The sequence below is a fragment of the Rana temporaria genome, chromosome 10 (genome assembly GCF_905171775.1).
Source record: "Rana temporaria chromosome 10, aRanTem1.1, whole genome shotgun sequence".
NCBI classification, from domain to species: domain Eukaryota; kingdom Metazoa; phylum Chordata; class Amphibia; order Anura; family Ranidae; genus Rana; species Rana temporaria.
Window position 1 is genome coordinate 15,489,432 of NC_053498.1, and position 20,655 is coordinate 15,510,086.

The 20,655-nt window shown below is 41.9% G+C and overlaps 1 protein-coding gene across 1 annotated transcript in view; it reads right to left on the reverse strand.

Annotated features, from left to right (window-relative positions):
• Positions 1–19,625, reverse strand: part of LOC120915796 (sialic acid-binding Ig-like lectin 10) — a 42,464-nt gene extending 22,839 nt beyond the window's left edge. Inside the window, exons 1-4 of the mRNA XM_040326594.1 lie at positions 19,382–19,625; positions 12,531–12,616; positions 8,751–9,119; positions 489–788 (exon numbers count right to left, since the gene is read on the reverse strand). Coding sequence (XP_040182528.1) covers positions 489–788; positions 8,751–9,119; positions 12,531–12,616; positions 19,382–19,410 — 784 coding nt within the window. The 5' untranslated portion in view covers positions 19,411–19,625. The remainder of the gene's footprint in view (positions 1–488; positions 789–8,750; positions 9,120–12,530; positions 12,617–19,381) is intronic.
• Between the last annotated feature and the right edge of the window lie 1,030 nt (positions 19,626–20,655).

The following is a 20,655-nucleotide window of genomic DNA, read 5'->3' on the forward strand; positions in this document are numbered from 1 at the left end:
TGAGAGCCTTGGAAATGGCCCAAGGACAGTTCGGCTGACCTCGGCAAACCTCGGAAAGACTCCGTTCACAAGCCTTTCCGAGGTCAGCCGAACTGTCCTCGGGCCTTTCCGTGCATTTCCGAATGGCGCCCAATGACGCCGTTCGGCTCCGGCGCCCCCCACCTTAGGCCAAAAACGGTACTGCACACCGCTTTGGCCTGAATCCTTCTAGTTTTGCGAGACAACACTTGCGAACCGAGCTAGGATTTTAAGAAATACAGTGCTCATATTGCGAAACGCTCGTTAACCGCGTTATTCGCAATCCGAGGTTCCACTGTACTTATATTTTAACGCAAAGGTAGGTATCATTACTTTTGCCATGTGACTATCATTTTTTATTTTAACCCAACACAGCTGTAAAAAAAAACTATCATTTTTTGAAAATGACCTTCATGGATTGAGCATGATTATGTATTGGATGGAAAGACTTACATGGACATTGGACTTACATTCAACATTTAAAAGGATCTGGTTCCGGGTTGATGCAGAACTTGATTGGAAGTTCACAATACAAGTTAAGGATGATTGGTGGTCTTGCTTGGATGGAGTGAATGTGATATTGGAGTAGTATGTCTTGTTACCATCTGGATGGATAGTTTGATAGGGGACACTCGTCCCCAATACTCCTCTATTCCAAGTTATCAGAGGAGCAGAGCCGGTGCATCTTCCAGGACTTTCACAGGTCATTGTCACCTCCTTACCAGCCAATAACGCCATCACCGGGGTGATCACAGGTTTTTCCGTCAGTTCTATAAAAAGAAGAAGCGATTGGTAAAAATAAAGCGTTACCCTTATCCAATTTCCCATAATCAATATCTTATGGACTTCAATTTTTTCTTTAGGTTTTGATCATTTGGAAGTAATCTTGTCTATGTGTATATGTGCTGCAGCCTCACAAGTTGATCTTCCACAATGGGCTTCACTAGATTCTGGCACATGGGACACATTCCTTAGGTCTCTTATGCCCCGTACACACGATCGGATTTTCCATCGGAAAAACCTTGGATGTTTTTTCCGACGGAATTCCGCTCAAGCTTGTCTTGCATACACATGGTCACACAAAAGTTCTCTAAACTTTTGACCGTCAAGAACGCGGTGATGTACAACACTACGACAAGCCAAGAAAATGAAGTTCAATGCTTCCGAGCATGCGTCGAATTGTTTCCGAGCATGCGTCGGAATTTTGCGCGTCGGAATTGCTACAGACGATCGGATTTTCCGATAGGATTTTTTTCCGGAGGAAAAATTGAGAACCAGTTCTCAATCTTTTGGTGGCGGAAATTTCGACAGCAAAAGTCCGATGGAGCCTACACACGGAGCATTCCGTTCAAAAGCTGTGTGTACGGGGCAATAGATGGAGCTCAATACCTGAGAAGACCGCTAATGAAACGAGGATTACTGGTTGCCAGAGTGATTTGTCCTTTTGTATGCCAACAGAACAGGGTGAAGGGATCTTCCTCCCGGTGCTGCCTGCGTAGTGCCAACATGATTATCCCTCAGCACCAGTGGTCAGGGACCTCAGACGCTTCTCTCAAAGCTTCTATTGACCAGTGACCACTATTACATGGAAGACAATAGCAAATGAACATCAATGTATGCAGTGGCGGCCCGTCCATAGAGGGCGCCCGGGCGCCGCCCCCCCTCCCCCAGTCAGTAAAAGAAAAAAAAATTAAAAAAAAAAAAAAAAAAAAAAAGTTTTTTTTTTTTTTTTAAACATGTCCCTTTAAGAAAAAAACGAAAAAAAAATATGGTCCTTATGTGCACCGTGCCCGGCGCCGGGCACAGTAAAGTGCGGTAGCGCCACGTCTGTGCAATCACAAGATTGCAGGCGAGGCGCTACATTGGAAGGCAAAAAATGCCTTTGTGGCGTTCTCCATCGCGCCACAATTTTCGGCGCGATGGACTTTATTATTATGGCCGAGCGGGTGCACGCGCTATTGATCCAAGTCCGACGTCACTCGAGGTACAGGAAGTGACGTCGGCACACTCTGCAGCTCAGCGCCCGTGTGGTCCCGACTCCCGGGACATTAAGGTATGCAGCAGCATCCCCCTCCACCTCTTAACTTTACTCCCCCCTCGGGACTAATTACATTACTGAGTCCCGAAAAAGTAGCTGCCAGTGCCACGATCCCCCTGCCCCCCCCCCGTCCTCCTTATTGCCTGTTTGTTTCTCAGTACATTCCTCTCTGCTCCTCTGCTCACTAATCCTATATGCTGCGGAAATAGCGTCCATCACCCCCCTCACCCCCCCCCCCCGCTTATTAACTAAATGTCTTTTACAGTAAAAGACATTTAGTTAATAAGCGGGGGGGTGAGGGGGGTGACGGACGCTATTTCCGCAGCATATAGGATTAGTGAGCAGAGGAGCAGAGAGGAATGTACTGAGAAACAAACAGGCAATAACGAGGAGGAGAAGCAGAGGGGAATGTACATGTTACATGCTCCTCTGCTCATTAATCGTATGTGCTGCCGAAATAGCATCCGTCACCCCCCCCCCTTATTACTAATTAACTAAATGTCTTTTACAGTAAAAGACAGTCGGGGGGGGGGGGTGACGGATGCTATTTCGGCAGCACATACGATTAATGAGCAGAGGAGCATGTAACATGTACATTCCCCTCTGCTTCTCCTCCTCGTTATTGCCTCTGTGTTCTTCAGTACATTCCTCTCTTTTCCTCTGCTCACTAATCCTATATGCTGCTGAAATAGCGTCTGTCACCCCCTCCCCCACCTACCCCCCCCCCCTTATTAACTAAATGTCTTTTATTTTAAATGTACATGTCTTCCAAAATTATAGCCGTCACTACCATCCCCCTCCCCCCCCTTATTAACCAAATGTCATTTATTTTAAATGTACATTTCTGCCAAAATTATAGCCATCACTACCATCCCCCCGAACCCCCCCGCCCCCCGCGCTTATTAACCAAATGTTATTTATTTTAAATGTTCATTTCTGCCAAAATAGCGGCCATCTCCACCCACCCCCCCAACCCCCCACGCTTATTTACCGGATTTTATTTACATTTCTGCCAAAATAGCAGCCTTCAGTCCCCCCCCCCCATGCCCACTTATTTACAAAATGTATTTTACATGTAAAATACCAACCTTCACCCCCTACACAAAGTCTTTCATTAGGGCCACAATTCACAGAATTATGGGTTCTCTAATGCAGTATGTCTACAGTCTCTGGTAATCTCCTGCAGTATGTCCGCAGTATCTGGTAATCTAATGCAGTATGTCCGCAGTCTCTGGTAATCTAATGCAGTATGTCCGCAGTCTCTGGTAATATTGTGCAGTATCTCTGCAGTCTCTGGTAATCTAGTGCAGTATGTTCGCAGTCTCTGGTAATCTTGTGCATTATCTCCGCAGTATCTGGTAATCTTGTGCAGTATATCCGCAGTCTCTGGTAATCTTGTGCAGTATGTCCGCAGTCTCTGGTAATCTTGTGCAGTATATCCGCAGTATCTGGTAATCTTGTGCAGTATGTCCGCAGTCTCTGGTAATCTTGTGCAGTATATCCACAGTCCCTGGTAATCTCCTGCAGTATGTCTGCAGTTTCTGGTAATCTAATGCAGTATGTCGCAGTCTCTGGTAATCTCCTGCAGTATGTCGCAGTCTCTGGTAATCTCCTGCAGTATGTCCGCAGTCTCTGGTAATCTAATGCAGTATGTCCGCAGTCTCTGGTAATCTAATGCAGTATGTCCGCAGTCTTGGTAATCTCCTGCCTATTTAGAGTCCTTCATTACTAACAGTGTAATTTTTTAGTTTGTTTGCACCGATCTGTAAGGCTGCGCTATATACCATGATTTGTGATGCTGGGGCTATATACTCTGTGCTGTGACGCTGAGCTGTATACTCCTGACACTATGAGTGGAAGCAAGTGGAATACAGGGGACGGAGTCGGTGGATTCTATAAGGGGTGTGGCTTATTAGAAGTGGGAGGGACCAACGTGGAGGGGCGGAGTCTTGCGCCCCCCCATCCAAAAACTTCACCAGCCGCCACTGGTATGGGGGCATGCACCAACTAAAGAATATGTTACCCCAACATTTCATTATCCTGATATGTGCCTGCTTTTTTTGTTTTTGTTTTTAGAATGACATAATTATTATTATTGTTTTTATTGCATTTTAGTCCAAATATGAGGTATGAGGTCTTTTTGATCCAAGATCTCATTTAAGAGGACCTGTCATGCTTTTTTCTATTACAAGGGATGTTTACAAAACCGTGTCAAAATAAATAAAGTAAAATAAATGCAATTTTTTTTAAAGCGTCCCGTCCCAATGAGCTTGTGTGCAGAAGTGAGCGCATACGTGAGCAGTGCCTGCATATGAAAACGGTGTTCAAACCACACATGTGAGCCCTAGACCTCCTCTGTAATGCCGCGTACACACGATCAGTTTTCTCGTTGGGAAAACTGTCACGAGAAAATTGCGGGGAAAAAAATAGAACATGTTCTATTTTTTCCCGTCACGAATTGCAGCGTTTTTTTCCCCGCAGTTTTCCTATGGGGAAAACTTGTCGGTTTTTTCACTGCCGAGAAACCCGATCGTGTGTACGTGGCATAACTCAAGACATGCAACCTGTACAATTTTTTTAACGTCGCCTATGGAGATTTTTAAGAGTAAAAGTTTGTCGCCATTCCACGAGCGGGCGCAACTTTAAACCGTATCATGTTGGGTGTCTATTTACTCCGTGTAACATTATCTTTCACAATAAAATTTACTCTTGTCTTATTTTTTAATTAAAAAAAGTTTTTTTTTAATTTTTTTTTTTTAAAAGTGTGCTTTTAAGACCGCTGCGCAAACACGGTGTGACAAAAAAGTATTGCAACAACCGCTATTTTATTCTCTAGGGTGTTAGAAAAAATATATATAATATTTGGGGCTTCTAAGTAATTTTCTAGCAAAAAAAAATGTGTTTTTAACTTGTAAACACCAAATCTCAGAAAGAGGCTCGGGGTTTAAAGTTCCATTTAAAAAAAAAATAATTAAAAGTCAGCAGCTACTAACACTGTAGCTGCTGACTTTTAATAAGGACACTTACCTGTCCTAGCCGCCAGCAATGTCTGCCCCCGCCGAGGCCGATCCTCGATCCTGGCAGCTTCAAGCGCCGCCATCCACAGTAAGGGAAACAGGCAGTAAAGCGGTACGGCTTCACTGCCCGTTTCCTACTGCGCATGCGCGAGCTGCGCATGCGCGAGCAGCGCGGCACTTTGTGAATGGGCCGGCTGCTTTCTGGGACACACACCGTTCCCATAATGCAGCGCACCACATTCACAAGAAGACACGAGTGTAGGAGGAGGAAGAGAATCCACCGCGGACGATGAAGAGGCAGATTTGGCACTTCCGCATAGCAACAGCTATTTAGGGTGAGTAATAAAAAAAAAATCCATTTTTTTTATTTTTTATTTTTGGTGAAATATTTTTTTTCTATGGAACCTCCACTTTAAGTGGTTAAGCTTTGACAATAAATTCTGGAAGCTTATTGGTTCCTTTGCAGAGCTCCACCAGATTTTGCACTCTTCAGCTGTAGTAAATAACCCCCTGTGTGTGACAAGTGACACACTCGGTGTTCCCACTAATTCTACATTATTGTGAGTTGAACTATTTCATTTTATATTACAATGTGAGTATAATTTAGGGGTCTGATAATGTTGAGATAGATATAGATATATAAATATAGACGTTCACTTTAAGGATTGATAATGTACCCTTGTTTGCTTTTTCACAGATGTTCACAGCTTCTTCGTTTTGTCCTTGGGAATAAGACACAGGATGCTGATAAGGCCTGTTCGCAATAGACTTTCTACTAGACCAGTTTGAACTGGCCAGAGACTCTTGAAAAAGTTTTTTTTTTGCCAGTCACGTGATGTAACCACCCATTTAACTGTTCCCTTGCTATAAAGAAGAAATGGACTTTGATTGGACTAAACTATACGATCACACCTATATCACGCCTAGAATACATTTGATACATACCCATATCTTATGAATATTCATATGTATAAATTGTATACCCCGTAGCTGTAAGCTCAGAATCACTTTCACTTTTACTCGCTTATATGCCGAGATCTGTGTTGTATTTCTCCATTGCAATGTTTATATAATTAAAGCACCTTCTTATCTGGATCTACCATCTTATCTGATTGTCTTAATTAAGACCCCCAAATCGGATTTAACAAATGTAATAATAGAAATACTGTGCTTCAATCATCCTGACACCATAACAACCATGGTGCCGGGATGATTGAAGCGCCAACACCAAATGTGTTGAGTATCTTTTAGGGTTGTCCCGATACCACTTTTTTAGGACCGAGTACAAGTACCGATACTTTTTTTCAAGTACTCGCCGATACCGAATACTGATACTTTTTTTTTAAATGTGTCCCCAAATGCAGCCATGTCCCCCCACAGATACAGCCATGTCCCCCCACAGATGCAGCCATGTCCCCCCACAGATGCAGCCATGTCCCCCCCATATATGCAGCCATGTCCCCCCATATGCAGCCATGTCCCCCCCATATCCAGCCATGTCCCCCCATATGCAGCCATGTCCCCCCATATGCAGCCATGTCCCCCCTATGCAGCCATGTCCCCCCCATATCCAGCCATGTCCCCCCATATGCAGCCATGTCCCCCCATATCCAGCCATGTCCCCCAATATCCAGCCATGTCCCCCAATATCCAGCCATGTCCCCCCCCATATCCAGCCATGTCCCCCCCCATATCCAGCCATGTCCCCCCCCCCCATATGCAGCCATGTCCCCCCCATATGCAGCCATGTCCCCCCCATATGCAGCCATGTCCCCCCCATATGCAGCCATGTCCCCCCCATATATGCAGCCATGTCCCCCCCATATATGCAGCCATGTCCCCCTTACCTACATGCTGATGCTGCCGTGCCGCGCCGCCGCTTGGTTAATACGGGCGGGGAACATTACAGCTTTCATTTGAATAGCTGTAGTGTAGCCGCGCTGCGTATAGACGCTCCCCCTTGCTCGAGATTGGACAGATCACCAGAGCAAGGGGGAGTGTCTATACGCGGCGCGGCGGGAAACACTACAGCTATTCAAATGAAAGCTGTAATGTTCCCCGCCCGTATTAACCAAGCGGCGGCGGCAGCGGGGATGTGGCGGGATGCGGCATAGCGGCGGCGGTGGTGGTGGGGGGGGCCATGTATTAGGCCAGGCATCGGGGGCATTTGTGGGAGTACAAGTACTCCCGCAAATACTCGGTATCGGTCCCGATACCGATACTAGTATCGTACAGGGACAACCCTAGTATCTTTATCTGCTGATTGTTAAACTTTCTGGAATACACAGATTTCTATTGTGGTATAGGATCTTGGCCTGCTGTCCCTCAATTCCTCTTTCTTTCCTTCCTTCTCTCTCTCTCTCTCTCTCTCTTTCTTTGTTTTTCACTCCATCCCTCGTTCATCTCAGACTCTAACCACAACCCTTTGAGCCACACCCTCGAAGCCATGCCCAATATTACGCTTAAGCCACACCCTTTCCCCCCTATATTTTCCGCCATATCACACCTACAAACAAATGCCTGCCCCCTAATTATAATAAGAAACCGCCCACAGACAAAAAAAAGTGTCCCTATTAATTTTTTTATAATGTTGGCAACTATGCTAATGGACCTCAAGCTCACCGAATAGCCTGGCACTTGTATCCTCTGCAGCAATCTATAAGAAAGGGGTATTTGTATTATCCTCAAACATACTCCGCAATCTGTAATAAATTGGACTAAATTGGAAAAATCCTTTTCGGTCAGCATTCACTCCAACCGTGGAAGTTAAAGGGTCACTAAAGGAAATTTTTTTTTTTGCTGAAATGACTGTTTACAGGGTATAGAGACATAAAAGTTAACTGATTCCTTTTAAAAATGATGAAAAATTTATTTAATTCTATCTTATAATGTGCATTTAGTTTCACTTTCGGTTTTAAACTGATTTCATGTTTATGTGAAGTAAAGAGACACACAGAACAAAAACAAACAAATCCAGGGCAGTGTTTTGTTTTTAAAATGAATCTGATTGGTTCTGAGAAGTTTTAGACACACAGCTTAGACCACAGTGAGAAGCTCCCATGAGAAATTTACTATGGAGCCAGAGAACCAGGAAGTGAGGATTACAGCAAAGGATTACAGCTGCTTCAAAGAAAAAACGGACAATGAGGACATGAAATCAAAACTGCTATAAGGTAAAGCAAGCTATTTAGCCCAAAAAAATGTTTTGTTTAGTGATCCTTTAAGTGTATGACTGCTATAACCCCTGTCAGTTTTTTTAGTGTTTTTTTTTTGCTATTTGTGTCCAATTGGGGGAGATTTCCCTTTACTTCCTGCCCCATAGACAAAACAGGAAGTTGGAGGAAATCTCTCCAAAGTGAGGTTGTCAGCAGAACTAGTGTCCCCATTGGAAGATTTCCCCTTGATTCCTGTCGTGATGACCACCCAAAATTTGGGATTTTAGTTCACTTTCAATGATAATGGTAAACAGGACAAATAGGGGGGAATCTCTCTAACGGGGGACACAGGCAGATAAAAAACGGACAGGGGTTCTAATCCCTCTCCACTCTATCCAAAATGAAAAAAGAAGCTTTGGCTTTAGTTATACTTTCAGGCACGGATCAGGCAAATCCAAATGGAAAGTCAAAAATACGGGAACGTGGGTTCATTTTCCTAATGACTGAAATAATAAAACTCACCGGTAACAGTTAATGTGATTTTGTAATTTTCATAGTTGAAGCTTCCTCCTTCAACATCTTCAAATCTAAATAAATATGTACCACCATCACTAGGCTGAACATCATTTATAGACATAGAGCAGTCCAACTTTGTCGCGTCTCCTGTAAAGAAGATCCGTCCCGGATTCTTTGGAGGTTTCATAGAAGGGTTTTGAGAAGAAACAACATCTCCACTTGAACTGCCCTTGTACCAGGTTCCATAGGCTGCCGGTGTTGGTCCCAACTGCACAGTAAATCTGCATGGAATGTACACACATAGTCCTCTCTGCACACTGATTTCACGTTGTACAAGTACCGTGTATTTGGAAAGGTCAACTTGACAAGTAGTATCTGAAGAAAGAAAAATATATATGTTATTCTTTTGAAGCTAAACTGTAATGGTATGGAGTCAATTTAAAATTGTTTTATATATTTTTCCTCCTTCAAATCGGCTGCTTCTCCTACAAGCTTTAACCAGGCACTGATAGAAATCACAAGACTGCTATATACTGCCGATGAGAAAAGGTATTTTGCAGTTTATGGCTCCATGCACACTGAAGCTGATAAACTGCAGTTTATTGGCGTTTTGGCGTTTTTTTTAAAAGCCCATAAACTGAACTCTATGGCCCAGATTCTCAATGGCGTTACGACGGCGCAACACCATTTGCGCCGTCGTAAGTCCTAATCTGGCCCCGGGTATCTATGCGACTGATTCTTAGAATCAGTTACGCATAGATACCCATTAGATCTGACAGGCGTAAGGCTCTTACGCTGTCAGATCTTAAATGTAATTTTTTTTCCCGCCGCTAGGTGTCGCATCGTAGTTTTCCCCGTCGTCTATGCAAATTAGGTAATTACGCGAGATTCCCGAACATACGCGCGGTCGACGCTGAGAATTTACGACGTTTCCGTAGCTTACGCGACACGTAAAGTTGCCCCTGCTATTATGAGGGGCAACCAATGTTAAGTATGGCCGTCGTTCCCGCGTCGAAATTTAAAAAAATAACGTCGTTTGCGTAAGACGTCCGTGAATGGCGCTGGACGCCATTTACGTAAACGTCTAAGCAAATGACGTCGGGGCGACGTCATTTAGCGCAATGCACGTCGGGTAATTTACCCGACGGAGCATGCGCAGTACGCTCGGCCCGGGAGCGCGCCTAATTTGAATGGTGTCCGCCCCATTTGAATTGGGCGGACTTGCGCCGAGCGCTTTTACGATACACCGCCGCAAGTTTACAGGTAAGTGTTCTGAGAATCAGGCACTAACGCTGTAAACATGCGGCGGTGTAACATAAATCACATACGTTACGCTGCCCAGGAGCAACGTAATTTTATGAGAATCTGGGCCTATGTTAGCCTATGTATGTTTTAGTGTTAATGAGCTTTGGAGTTTATTGGCTTTTCTCTGAACGCCCGAAATTTGCATTCAAAGTGCCGTTTTCCGGGAAGGAAAAAACGCAAAACGCAGAAATAAGCTCAAAAACTCTCAAAAATGCTCGCCAGCATCTTTTAGCTTTTTTTTTTTATCCATTTTATCCATTGAAAAAAAAAAAAAAAGATTAAAAAAAAATCTAAAAAACGCTACACTGAAAGATGCTAATAAACGCTAAAAAAACGTTGAAAGGCTCCCTGCAAAGCTACTGGCGTTTTTTTATAGCTTTTTTTAGCTTCTGTGTGCATGGAGCCTAACTTTACTATAATAATTGCATTTCCATGTTCTGTGGACTGTGGGAGACCAGATATAGTGACTGCAGAGTCCTGGGTTTAGTAACACTTTAACCACTTCCATACCGGGCACTTACACCCCTTCCTGCCCAGGACGATTTTCAGCTTTCAGCGCTGTTGCACTTTGAATGACAATTGTGCGGTGATGCTACACTGTACCCAAACTAAATTTTTATCATTTTCTTCCTACAAATGGAGCTTTCTTTTGGTGGTATTTGATCACCTCTGCAGTTTTTATTTTTTGATAAACAAACTAAAAAAGACCCAATTGTTTTATTTTTATTTTAGTTTCTGTTATAAAATGTTGTTTTCCCCTTCACTGACGGGCACGTATGAGGTGGCACTGATGGCCACTGATGAGACAGCACTGATAAAGTGGCACTGATATGTAGAATTGATGGGCACCAATAGGCGGCACTGATAGGGACTGATAGGCGGCACTGATAGGCAACACTGATGGGCACTGACAGGCAGCACTGATTGGCACTGATAGGCGGTACTGATTGGCACTGACAGGTGGCACTGATGGGCAGCACTGATAATGAGGTACTGACAGGTGTTACTACTGGGCAGTGATTGGCACTGTGGTGGGCAGTGCTTGGCACTGTGGTGAGCAGGAATTGGCACTTGCAGAGTTTATTATATGGGGCACTGCTGGGCATGTAATTTTTACATTTAAGGGGGCTGTGCTGATAATCAATGTGCTGATTATCAGCACAGACCCCCCCCCCCTCTGACAGGGAGAGCCGCCGACTGGCATACACTGCTGCCTAGGGCGCACGGCTACTGGTATTCCTACTGTCTCCTCTCTGCAGCAAGCAACTAAGTCTCAGCATCAGCAGGCAGCCGCCGCTCAATCCGCACATAGTGTCAGAGGCGCAGCGCCTGGCGGAGGACTGTGTCTGTGTCCCGACTCCCGTATGAATGGAAGCAAGCAAACAATCATTGATGGGCACTGGAAGGCTGCATTGATGGGTGCTTGTGAGGCTGCATTGATGGGCACTGGTGAGGCTGCATTTGAGGGGCACTGGTGAGGCTGCATTTGAGGGGCACTGGTGAGGCTGCATTGATGGGCACTGGTGAGGCTGCATTGATGGGCTTTGGTAAGGCTGCATTTAATGGGCACTGGTGAGGCTGCATTTGATGGGCACTGGTGAGGCTGCATTTGATGAGTGCTGTGGAGGTTGTATTTATTGGGCGCTGGTGAGGCTGCATTTGAGGGGCACTGGTGAGGCTGCATTTGATGGGCACTGGTGAGGCTGCATTTGAGGGGCACTGGTGAGGCTGCATTGATGGGCACTGGTGAGGCTGCATTGATGGGCTTTGGTAAGGCTGCATTTAATGGGCACTGGTGAGGCTGCATTTGATGGGCACTGGTGAGGCTGCATTTGATGAGTGCTGTGGAGGTTGTATTTATTGGGCGCTGGTGAGGCTGCATTTGAGGGGCACTGGTGAGGCTGCATTTGATGGGCACTGGTGAGGCTGCATTTGAGGGGCACTGGTGAGGCTGCATTTGATGGGCACTGGTGAGGCTGCATTTGATGAGTGCTGTGGAGGTTGTATTTAATGGGCGCTGGTGAGGCTGCATTTGATGGGCACTTCATTAATATACATGGGCAAGGCAAAGGGGGTGGAGCCAGGGGGCGGCAAATAAGGTTTTCGCCTTAGGTGTCAAAAAGCCCTGCCTGTGACCTCTAGGAGAAGCCCAACCTAATGAACTCAGGCTGGACTTCTCCTTTAATGTGACTGTACAATATATTTGTAAAGTGCTGCGTAAATTGACAGCGCTATATAAGAACCCGAAATAAATAAATAGTAAATAGCGAAGTGCAATATTTTCCAAACACACCGATAACTTCTCAGGCAAATCCATAGAATTAAACTATCATCTGAAGTTTTTTTTGCCATTTCATAATTGTAAAATGACATTAGTGTGAAATAAATGGACACATGGGAGTTTTTACACAATTGCAGATGGTAATATATTATAAATACAATACGATAGAATAAAATATAAGGGAATTCTGATATACGTACTTCTCAGCAGAGAGGAGATGATGAAGAGCAGCAACAAGAAGTGGTCCTGATCTGGAAGTTGCATCTCGATGTGTATACTCCGATTCCTGTAATACAAATCTGGCAGTGAGTACGGCAGAGTTTACAGTTCATTTTGCACTAATTTGCTCTAGTGACAATGTGAAATATGAAACAGCATCACCACCTCCAAAACAGCTCAGAGGCTTACTTGGTGGTAAAACCAGGATAACAATGATGGCTCCAAAGCCTGGAACTCTAACAACAAACCAACAGTTTGTTGCATACCTGTTAACAGGGCTGCCATCAGGGGGGTACAGGCAGTACACCTGTAAGGGGCCCGGAGGTCCACAGGGGCCCGGATGGCAACCCCCTTTAAAAAAAAAAAACATTTTTTTTTTTTTTTTTTTGGGGGTCCGGAGGCCCACAGGGCCCCATATGGCAACTCCCCTTTTTTTTATAAAATATATATATTTTTTTTTTAATATATTTTTATTTTATTTTTTATTAAAGGGCCAATTTTTTTTTAGGGGTACGGGGGGCCCGGAGATCCCCAGGGCCCCGGGTGACAACCCCCTTTTTTAATAAAAAAATAAATATTTTTTCTTATATATTTTTTTATTTATTATATATATATATATATTATTAAAGGGCCCAGAGGTCCCCAGGGCCCCAGGTGGCAACCCCTTTTTTTTTATAAAAAAAAATATTATATTATAATATTATTATTATTTTTTTATATTTTCTTTCTTTTTTTTCTTTTTATATATATATTTTTTTTATTAAAGGGCTCAGAGGTCCCCAGGGCCCCATGTGGCAAACCCCCTTATTTTTATTTGTTATAAATGTTTATTTTTGTTTATATATATTTATTTTTTATTTTTGTATTAAAGGGCCCAGAGGTCCTCAGGGCCCTGGATGGCAACCCCCCTTTTTTTTATATATATATATAAATGTTTATTTTATTTTTTTTTATAATTTTTTTTTTATTATTATTAAAGAGCCCAGAAGTTTATTTTTTATTATTATTATTATTAAAGGGCCCAGAGGTCCCGGATGGCAACCCGCCTTTTTTGTAATTTATTTTTATAAAAAAAAAAATATTTTGTGTGTGTGTGTATATATATATATATTTATTTTTTATTAAAGGGCGCCTCTCAATTCGCGGCAGCCCCCCCCCCCCCGCTTCTTAATTTCAGGCGTCAGCACCCCCCCCCCCCGGTTCTCTGCTCCAGGGGGCCCATGCCTGAAGCTGTGTAAGGGGCCCCATAATTCCTGATGGCTGCCCTGCCTGTTAAATATAACGGGGGGGGGGGTTGGGGGGGGCCGTCATTGGCAGTTATTTTTTTCACCTTAAAAATGGAAAAATTAAAAAAATATATAGTTTCCCCCGTTCACACGTTATATGTGGATGGGGGAATCTTCCTGCTGTGCTGTTGTATTCTACTAATGGGGAGCCAATGATCAGTGATGCCAACTATTGCCAGCAGCACTGGTTGTACACAAGTCGACCAATCCTTCCTATAAAAGTAAAACGTCATGAGCATTAAAAAAAAAAAAAATGCAAGTAAAAACAAATACTGAATATAAAAGTCGTTTATTTTTTCCAATCATTTTTTTTTTTTAGACCAATTACAATCACACATGGGGCCAGATTCATGTACATTTGCGGCGGCGTAACGTATAGCATTTACGTTACACCGTCGCAAGTTTTACGGGCAAGTGCTTGATTCACAAAGCACTTGCCTGTAAAGTTGCGGCGACGTAGCGTAAATCCCTCGTCGCAAGCCCGCCTAATTCAAATGGGGCGTGGATCATTTAAATTAGGCGCGTTCCCGCGCCGAACGTACTGCGCATGCTCCGTTTTGAAATTTCCCGCCGTGCTTTGCGCGAAATGACGTCGCACCAACGTAATTTTTTGAACGTAGACAATCACGGACGACTTACGCAAAAAAAAAAAAAAAAAATTTGACGCGGGAACGACAGCCATAATTTAACATGGCAAGTCTATCTATACGCCACAGAATAGCAGCTTTAACTATACGCCGGGAAAAGCCGACTAGCGACGACGTAAGAGAATGTGACGGCCGCACGTACCTTCGTGAATCGCCGGAAAAAGCTAATTAGCATACCCGACGCGGAAAACGACGCAAACTCCACCCAGCGGGCGCCGAAGTATTACACCTACGATCCAAAGGCGTACGAAGCTGTACGCCTGTCGGATCAAAGCCAAAGGCCGTCGTATCTTGGTTTGAGGATTCAAACCAAATTGCATACTAACACCGATTCACAAAGTTGCGCGTGCCCTGCGTACGCAAGGTACGGAGTTTCCGTACGGCATCTTTAGCGTAAGGCTGCCCCTTCTAATAGTAGGGGCAGCCAATGCTAAAGTATAGCCTCCGTTCCTGCGACGTGAAATTTGAATTTCACGTCGTTTGCGTAAGTGATTCGTGAATGGCGCTGGACGCCATTCACGTTCACTTTGAAGCAAATGACGTCCTTGCGACGTCATTTGCCGCAATGCACATTGGGAAAGTTTCCCGACGGAGCATGCGCTCTACGCTCGGCGCGGGAGCGCGCCTAATTTAATACTTGAAACAGAAAAAGCCAATAATGTATTGAGAACAAAGCAAGATATATAACAAAACAGACGCGAGAAGCATCCTTCCTATAAAAGTGAGAAGTCATGATTCTAAAAAATAAATATGCAAATAAAAATAATGTATAAAAAAATCATTATTTTTTTACCAATAAAATAATTGTAATTATTTTCTAATTACCAAAACAGATGCTAAAAAAGCACCCTTTCTATAAAAAGTGAGAAGTCATAAATATAAAAATAAATATGCAAGTAAAAAATCATGAATAAAAAAAATCATTATTTTTTAACAATACATTTTTTTTTTTTTTCTAATTACCAAAACAGATGCTAAAAAAGCACCCTTCCTATAAAAAAGTAAGAAGTCATATTTATAAAAATAAATATGCAAGTAAAAAAATAATGAATAAAAAAGTCATTATTTTTTAACAATAAAATAATTAAAATTTTTGACCAACAAAACATAGTTCTAATCCTTGAAACAGAAAAAGTAAGTGCTCCATCATAGACCTCAATAATGTATTGAGAACAAAGCAAGATAGATAACAAAACAGATGCAAGAAGCATCCTTCCTATAAAAAGGAGAAGTCCTGATTATAAAAAATAAATATGCAAATAAAAATAATGTTTAAAAAAGTCATTATTTTGTACCAATAAAATAATTGTAATTGTTTTCTAATTAACAAAACAGATGCTAAAAAAAGCACCCTTTTTATAAAAAAAAGTAAGAAATCATAATTATAAAAATAAATATGCAAGTAAAAAAATAATGAATAAAAAAGTCAGTATTTTTTAACAATAAAATAATTAAAATTTTTGACCAACAAAACATGGTTCTAATCCCTGAAACAGAAAAAGGTAAGTGCTCCATCATAGACCTCAATAATGTATTGAGAACAAAGCAAGATATATAACAAAACAGATGCAAGAAGCATCCTTCCTGTAAAAGTGAGAAGTCATGATTATAAAAAATATATATGCAAATAAAAATAATGTATACAAAAGTAATTATTTTTTAGCAATAAAATAATTTAAATTATTTTCTAATTACCAAAACAGATGCTAAAAAAGCACCCTTCCTATAAAAAGTAAGAAGTCATAAATATAAAAATAAATATGCAACTAAAAAATAATGAATAAAAAAGTTTTTTTTTTTTAAAACAATAAAATAATTAGAATTATTTTCTAATTACCAAAATAGATGCTAAAAAAAGTACCCTTTCTATAAAAAGTAAGAAATCATAATTATAAAAATAAATATGCAAGTAAAAAAATAATGAATAAAAAGGTCATTATTTTTTAACAATAAAATAATTAAAATTGTTGACCAACAAAACATGGTTCTAATCCCTGAAACAGTAAGTGCTCCATCATAGACCTCAATAATGTATTGAGAACAAAGCAAGATATATAACAAAACAGATGCAAGAAGCATCCTTCCTATAAAAAGGAGAAGTCATGATTATAAAAAATAAATATGCAAATAAAAATAATGTATAAAAAAGTAATTATTTTTTAACAATAAAATAATTAGAATTATTTTCTAATAATTATTAGATTATTATTATTTCTAATTATTATTTTCTAATAATTCAAGATATATAACAAAACAGATGCAAGAAGCATCCTTCCTATAAAAGTGAGAAGTCATGATTATAAAAAAATATATATATATCTAGAATTATTTTCTAATTCTCCAAAATAGATGCTAAAAAAAAGCACCCTTCCTATAAAAAGTAAGAAATCATAATTATAAAAATAAATATGCAAGTAAAAAATAATGAATAAAAAATTCATTATTTTTTACCAATAAAATAATTGTAATTATTTTCTAATTACCAAAACAGATGCTAAAAAAAGCACCCTTCCTATAAAAAGTAAGAAGCCATAATTATAAAAAATAAATATGCAAGTAAAAAATAATGAATAAAAAAGTAATTATTTTTTAGCAATAAAATAATTAGAAAATGTTGACCAACAAAACATGGTTCTAATCCTTGAAACAGAAAAGGTAAGTGCTCCATCATAGACTTCAATAATGTATTGAGAACAAAGCAAGATATATAACAAAACAGATGCAAGAAGCATCCTTCCTATAAAAAGGAGAAGTCATGATTATAAAAAATAAACATGCAAATAAAAATAATGTATAAAAAAGTAATTATTTTTTAACAATAAAATAATTGTAATTATTTTCTAATTACCAAAACAGATGCTAAAAAAAGCACCCTTCCTATAAAAAGTAAGAAGTCATAATGATAAAAATAAATATGCAAGTAAAAAATAATGAATTAAAAAGTCATTGGGCCAGATCCTCAAAGAAGTTACGCTGGCGTATCTATTGATATGCCGCGTAACTTCTATTTTGCTCCGGCGTATCTTTGTTTTGTATCCACAAAACAAGACACGCCTGAAGCTGGGCTAGATCCGACTGGCGTACGTCTTAGTACGCCGTCGGATCTAAGGTGCATATTTACGCTGGCCGCTAGGTGGCGTTTCCGTAGATTTCCACGTCGAGTATGCAAATTAGCTAGATACGGCGATCCACGAACGTACGTCCGGCCGGCGCATTTTTTTACGTAGTTTCCGTAAGGCTTTTTTCGGCGTATAGTTACCCCTGCTATATGAGGCGTATCCTATGTTAAGTATGGACGTCGTTCCCGCGTAGAATTTTAAACATTTTACGTTGTTTGCGTAAGTCGTTCGCGAATAGGGCTTTGTGTAGAATGACGTTCACGTCGTAAGCATTGGCTTGTTGCGGGTTAATTTCGAGCATGCGCACTGGGATACCCCCACGGACGGCGCATGCGCCGTTCAAAAAAAAAGTAATTTACGTCGGGTCAAGACGTATTTACATAAAACACACCCCCATCACATCCATTTGAATTGCGCGTCCTTACGCCGCCAAAGTTACACTACGCCGCCGTAACTTACGGCGCAAATTCTTTCAGGATAAGGAAAATACGCTGTAAGTTACGGCGGCGTAGTGTATCAGAGATACGCTACGCCGGACGCAACAATGCGCCACGCTACGTGGATCTGGCCCCTTATGTTTTACCAATAAAATAATTGTAATTATTTTCTAATTACCAAAACAGATGCTAAAAAAAGCACCTTTCCTAGAAAAAGTAAGCAGTCATAATTATAAAAATAAATATGCAAGTAAAAAATAATGAATAAAAAAAAAAATTATTAAAAAATTTTGACCAACAAAACTTGGTTCTAATCCTCGAAGCAGAAAAAGCCAGTGCTCCATCATAGACCTCAAGACTTTGTTGAAAGCAAAATACAAAGGGGCAGATTCACAGTTGTAAAACACCGGCGTATCTACTGATACGCCGGCGTATTTTCAAATTTGCCGCGTCGTAGCGTTGTTTTGAATCCTCAAAACAAGTTACGACGGCTTTAGGCTTCGATCCAACAGGCGTACGGCTTCGTACGCCTTTGGATCGTAGGTGTAATTTTCCGGCGGCCGCTGGGTGGAGTTTGCGTCGTTTTCCAGCGTCGGGTATGCAAATTAGCTGATTCCCGCGATCCACGAAGGTACGCGTGTTCGTCGCATTCTCTTACGTCGTCGCTAGTCGGCTTTTCCCGTCGTAAACTTGCGGCTTTTATTTCATGGCTTATATTTAGACAGCCCATGTTAAAGTATGGCCGTCGTTCCCGCGTCGAATTTCAAATTTTTTGCGTAAGACGTCCGGGAATACGAAAGTACGTTACGCACGTCGCCGTTCAAAAAACACGTTGGGGCGCCGTAATTTCGCGCAAAGCACGGCGGGAAATTTTCACACGGAGCATGCGCAGAACGTTCGGCGCGGGAGCGCGCCTAATTTAAATGGTACACGCCCCATTTGAATTAGGTGGGCTTACGCCGGACGGCTTTACGTTACACCGCCGTAAGTTTACACGCAAGTGCTTGGTGAATCAGGCACTTGCGCTGAAAACTTGCGGCGGTGTAACGTAAAGGCGATACGTTACGCCGCCGCGATTCTTTGTGAATCTAGCCCAAGGTGTAAAAAGCATCCTCCACCAAAGTTTTGGGTCCCTTTGGCTTGGCATGGCTTGGCTTGGCTTGGCATGGCTTGGCTTGGCTTGGCTTGGCATGGCTTGGTTTGGTTCTAACCCAAATAATAAAATAAAAAGTTTTGGCACTTCAATCACCTTTTCTTAAAAGTATTATAAATTCATTTTTTTAGCAAACCTCTCCCGAGGTCCTACAAGCCCTCTCCTTGCCCTTCATCAGGTCTTTTCTTACCTGTAAAACAATTCAGTAGTCCATTTCATGGGGTCCACATCTTGCCATATTGCTTGTCCTCGACGTTCTTTCTCAGTCCACCAATCTACGACTTGTTCTTCAGAACTCAATCATTTAGTAACGTCTTCTCCCTTCGTGCTCTCTGACTGGTGTGACTGGTGTGACTGGTGTGGTTATTCTCTTTGCACACAGGGTGTGATTATTACGAGAGTCTCGAAGACAAAAGCAGAAGTAAGAGTCGGAAACAAACACCAGAAGCCTGCTTAGCGAGAAGTTAAGTCCCCCTTGGGATCGGGTATCACACGCTACACATAATTACGTGTTAATATGTCAATTATAACGCCGCTTTAGCTTTCAATGAAAGTTGTGACTAATTATGAAGTGTTGCTTAAGCAGGAGAAAGTATAAAACGTCTCCAGACCTCCTACCATTTAAAGGGGTGTAAACAAAAAAATGACCATTAACCACTTGCTTACTGGGCACTTAAACCCCCCTCCAATTTACAGTTTTTAGCGCTGATGCATTTTGAATGACAATTGCGCGGTCATACAACGCTGGACCCAAATGACATTTTTATAATTTTTTTCACACAAATAGAGCTTTCTTTTATCACTGCTGGGTTTTTTGGCCCAGATTCATGTAGAATCGCGGCGGAGTAACGTATCGTAGATACTTTACACCGCCGCAAGTTTTCATCGCAAGTGCCTGATTCACAAAGCACTTGCATGAAAACTTACGCCGGCGGCCTCCGGCGTAAGCCCGCGTAATTCAAACGGGCGTGTGCCATTTAAATTAGGCGCACTCCCGCGCCGGACCTACTGCGCATGCTCCGTTTTGAAACTCCCGCCGTGCTTTGCGCGAAGTGACGTAATTTTTTCAAATGGCGACGTGCGTAGCGTACTTTCGTATTCCCGGACGTCTTACGCAAGAAGAAAATTTTTTCAAATTTTGACGCGGGAAAGACGGCCATACTTTATACAGCACATACGTGGGCTGTGTAAAGTTAGGGCAGCAAAAATGACGACTAACTTTGCGACGGGAAACTAGACTAGCAGCGACGTAGCGAACGCGAAAAACCGTTGTGGATCGCCGTAACTACTAATTTGCATACCCGACGCTGGTTTACGACGCAAACTCCCCCCAGGGGCGGCCGCGGTATTGCATCCTAAGATCCGACAGTGTAAAACAATTACACCTGTCGGATCTTAGGGCTAACTATGCGTAACTGATTCTATGAATCAGTCGCATAGATAGGAAGACCCTAAAACAGAGAT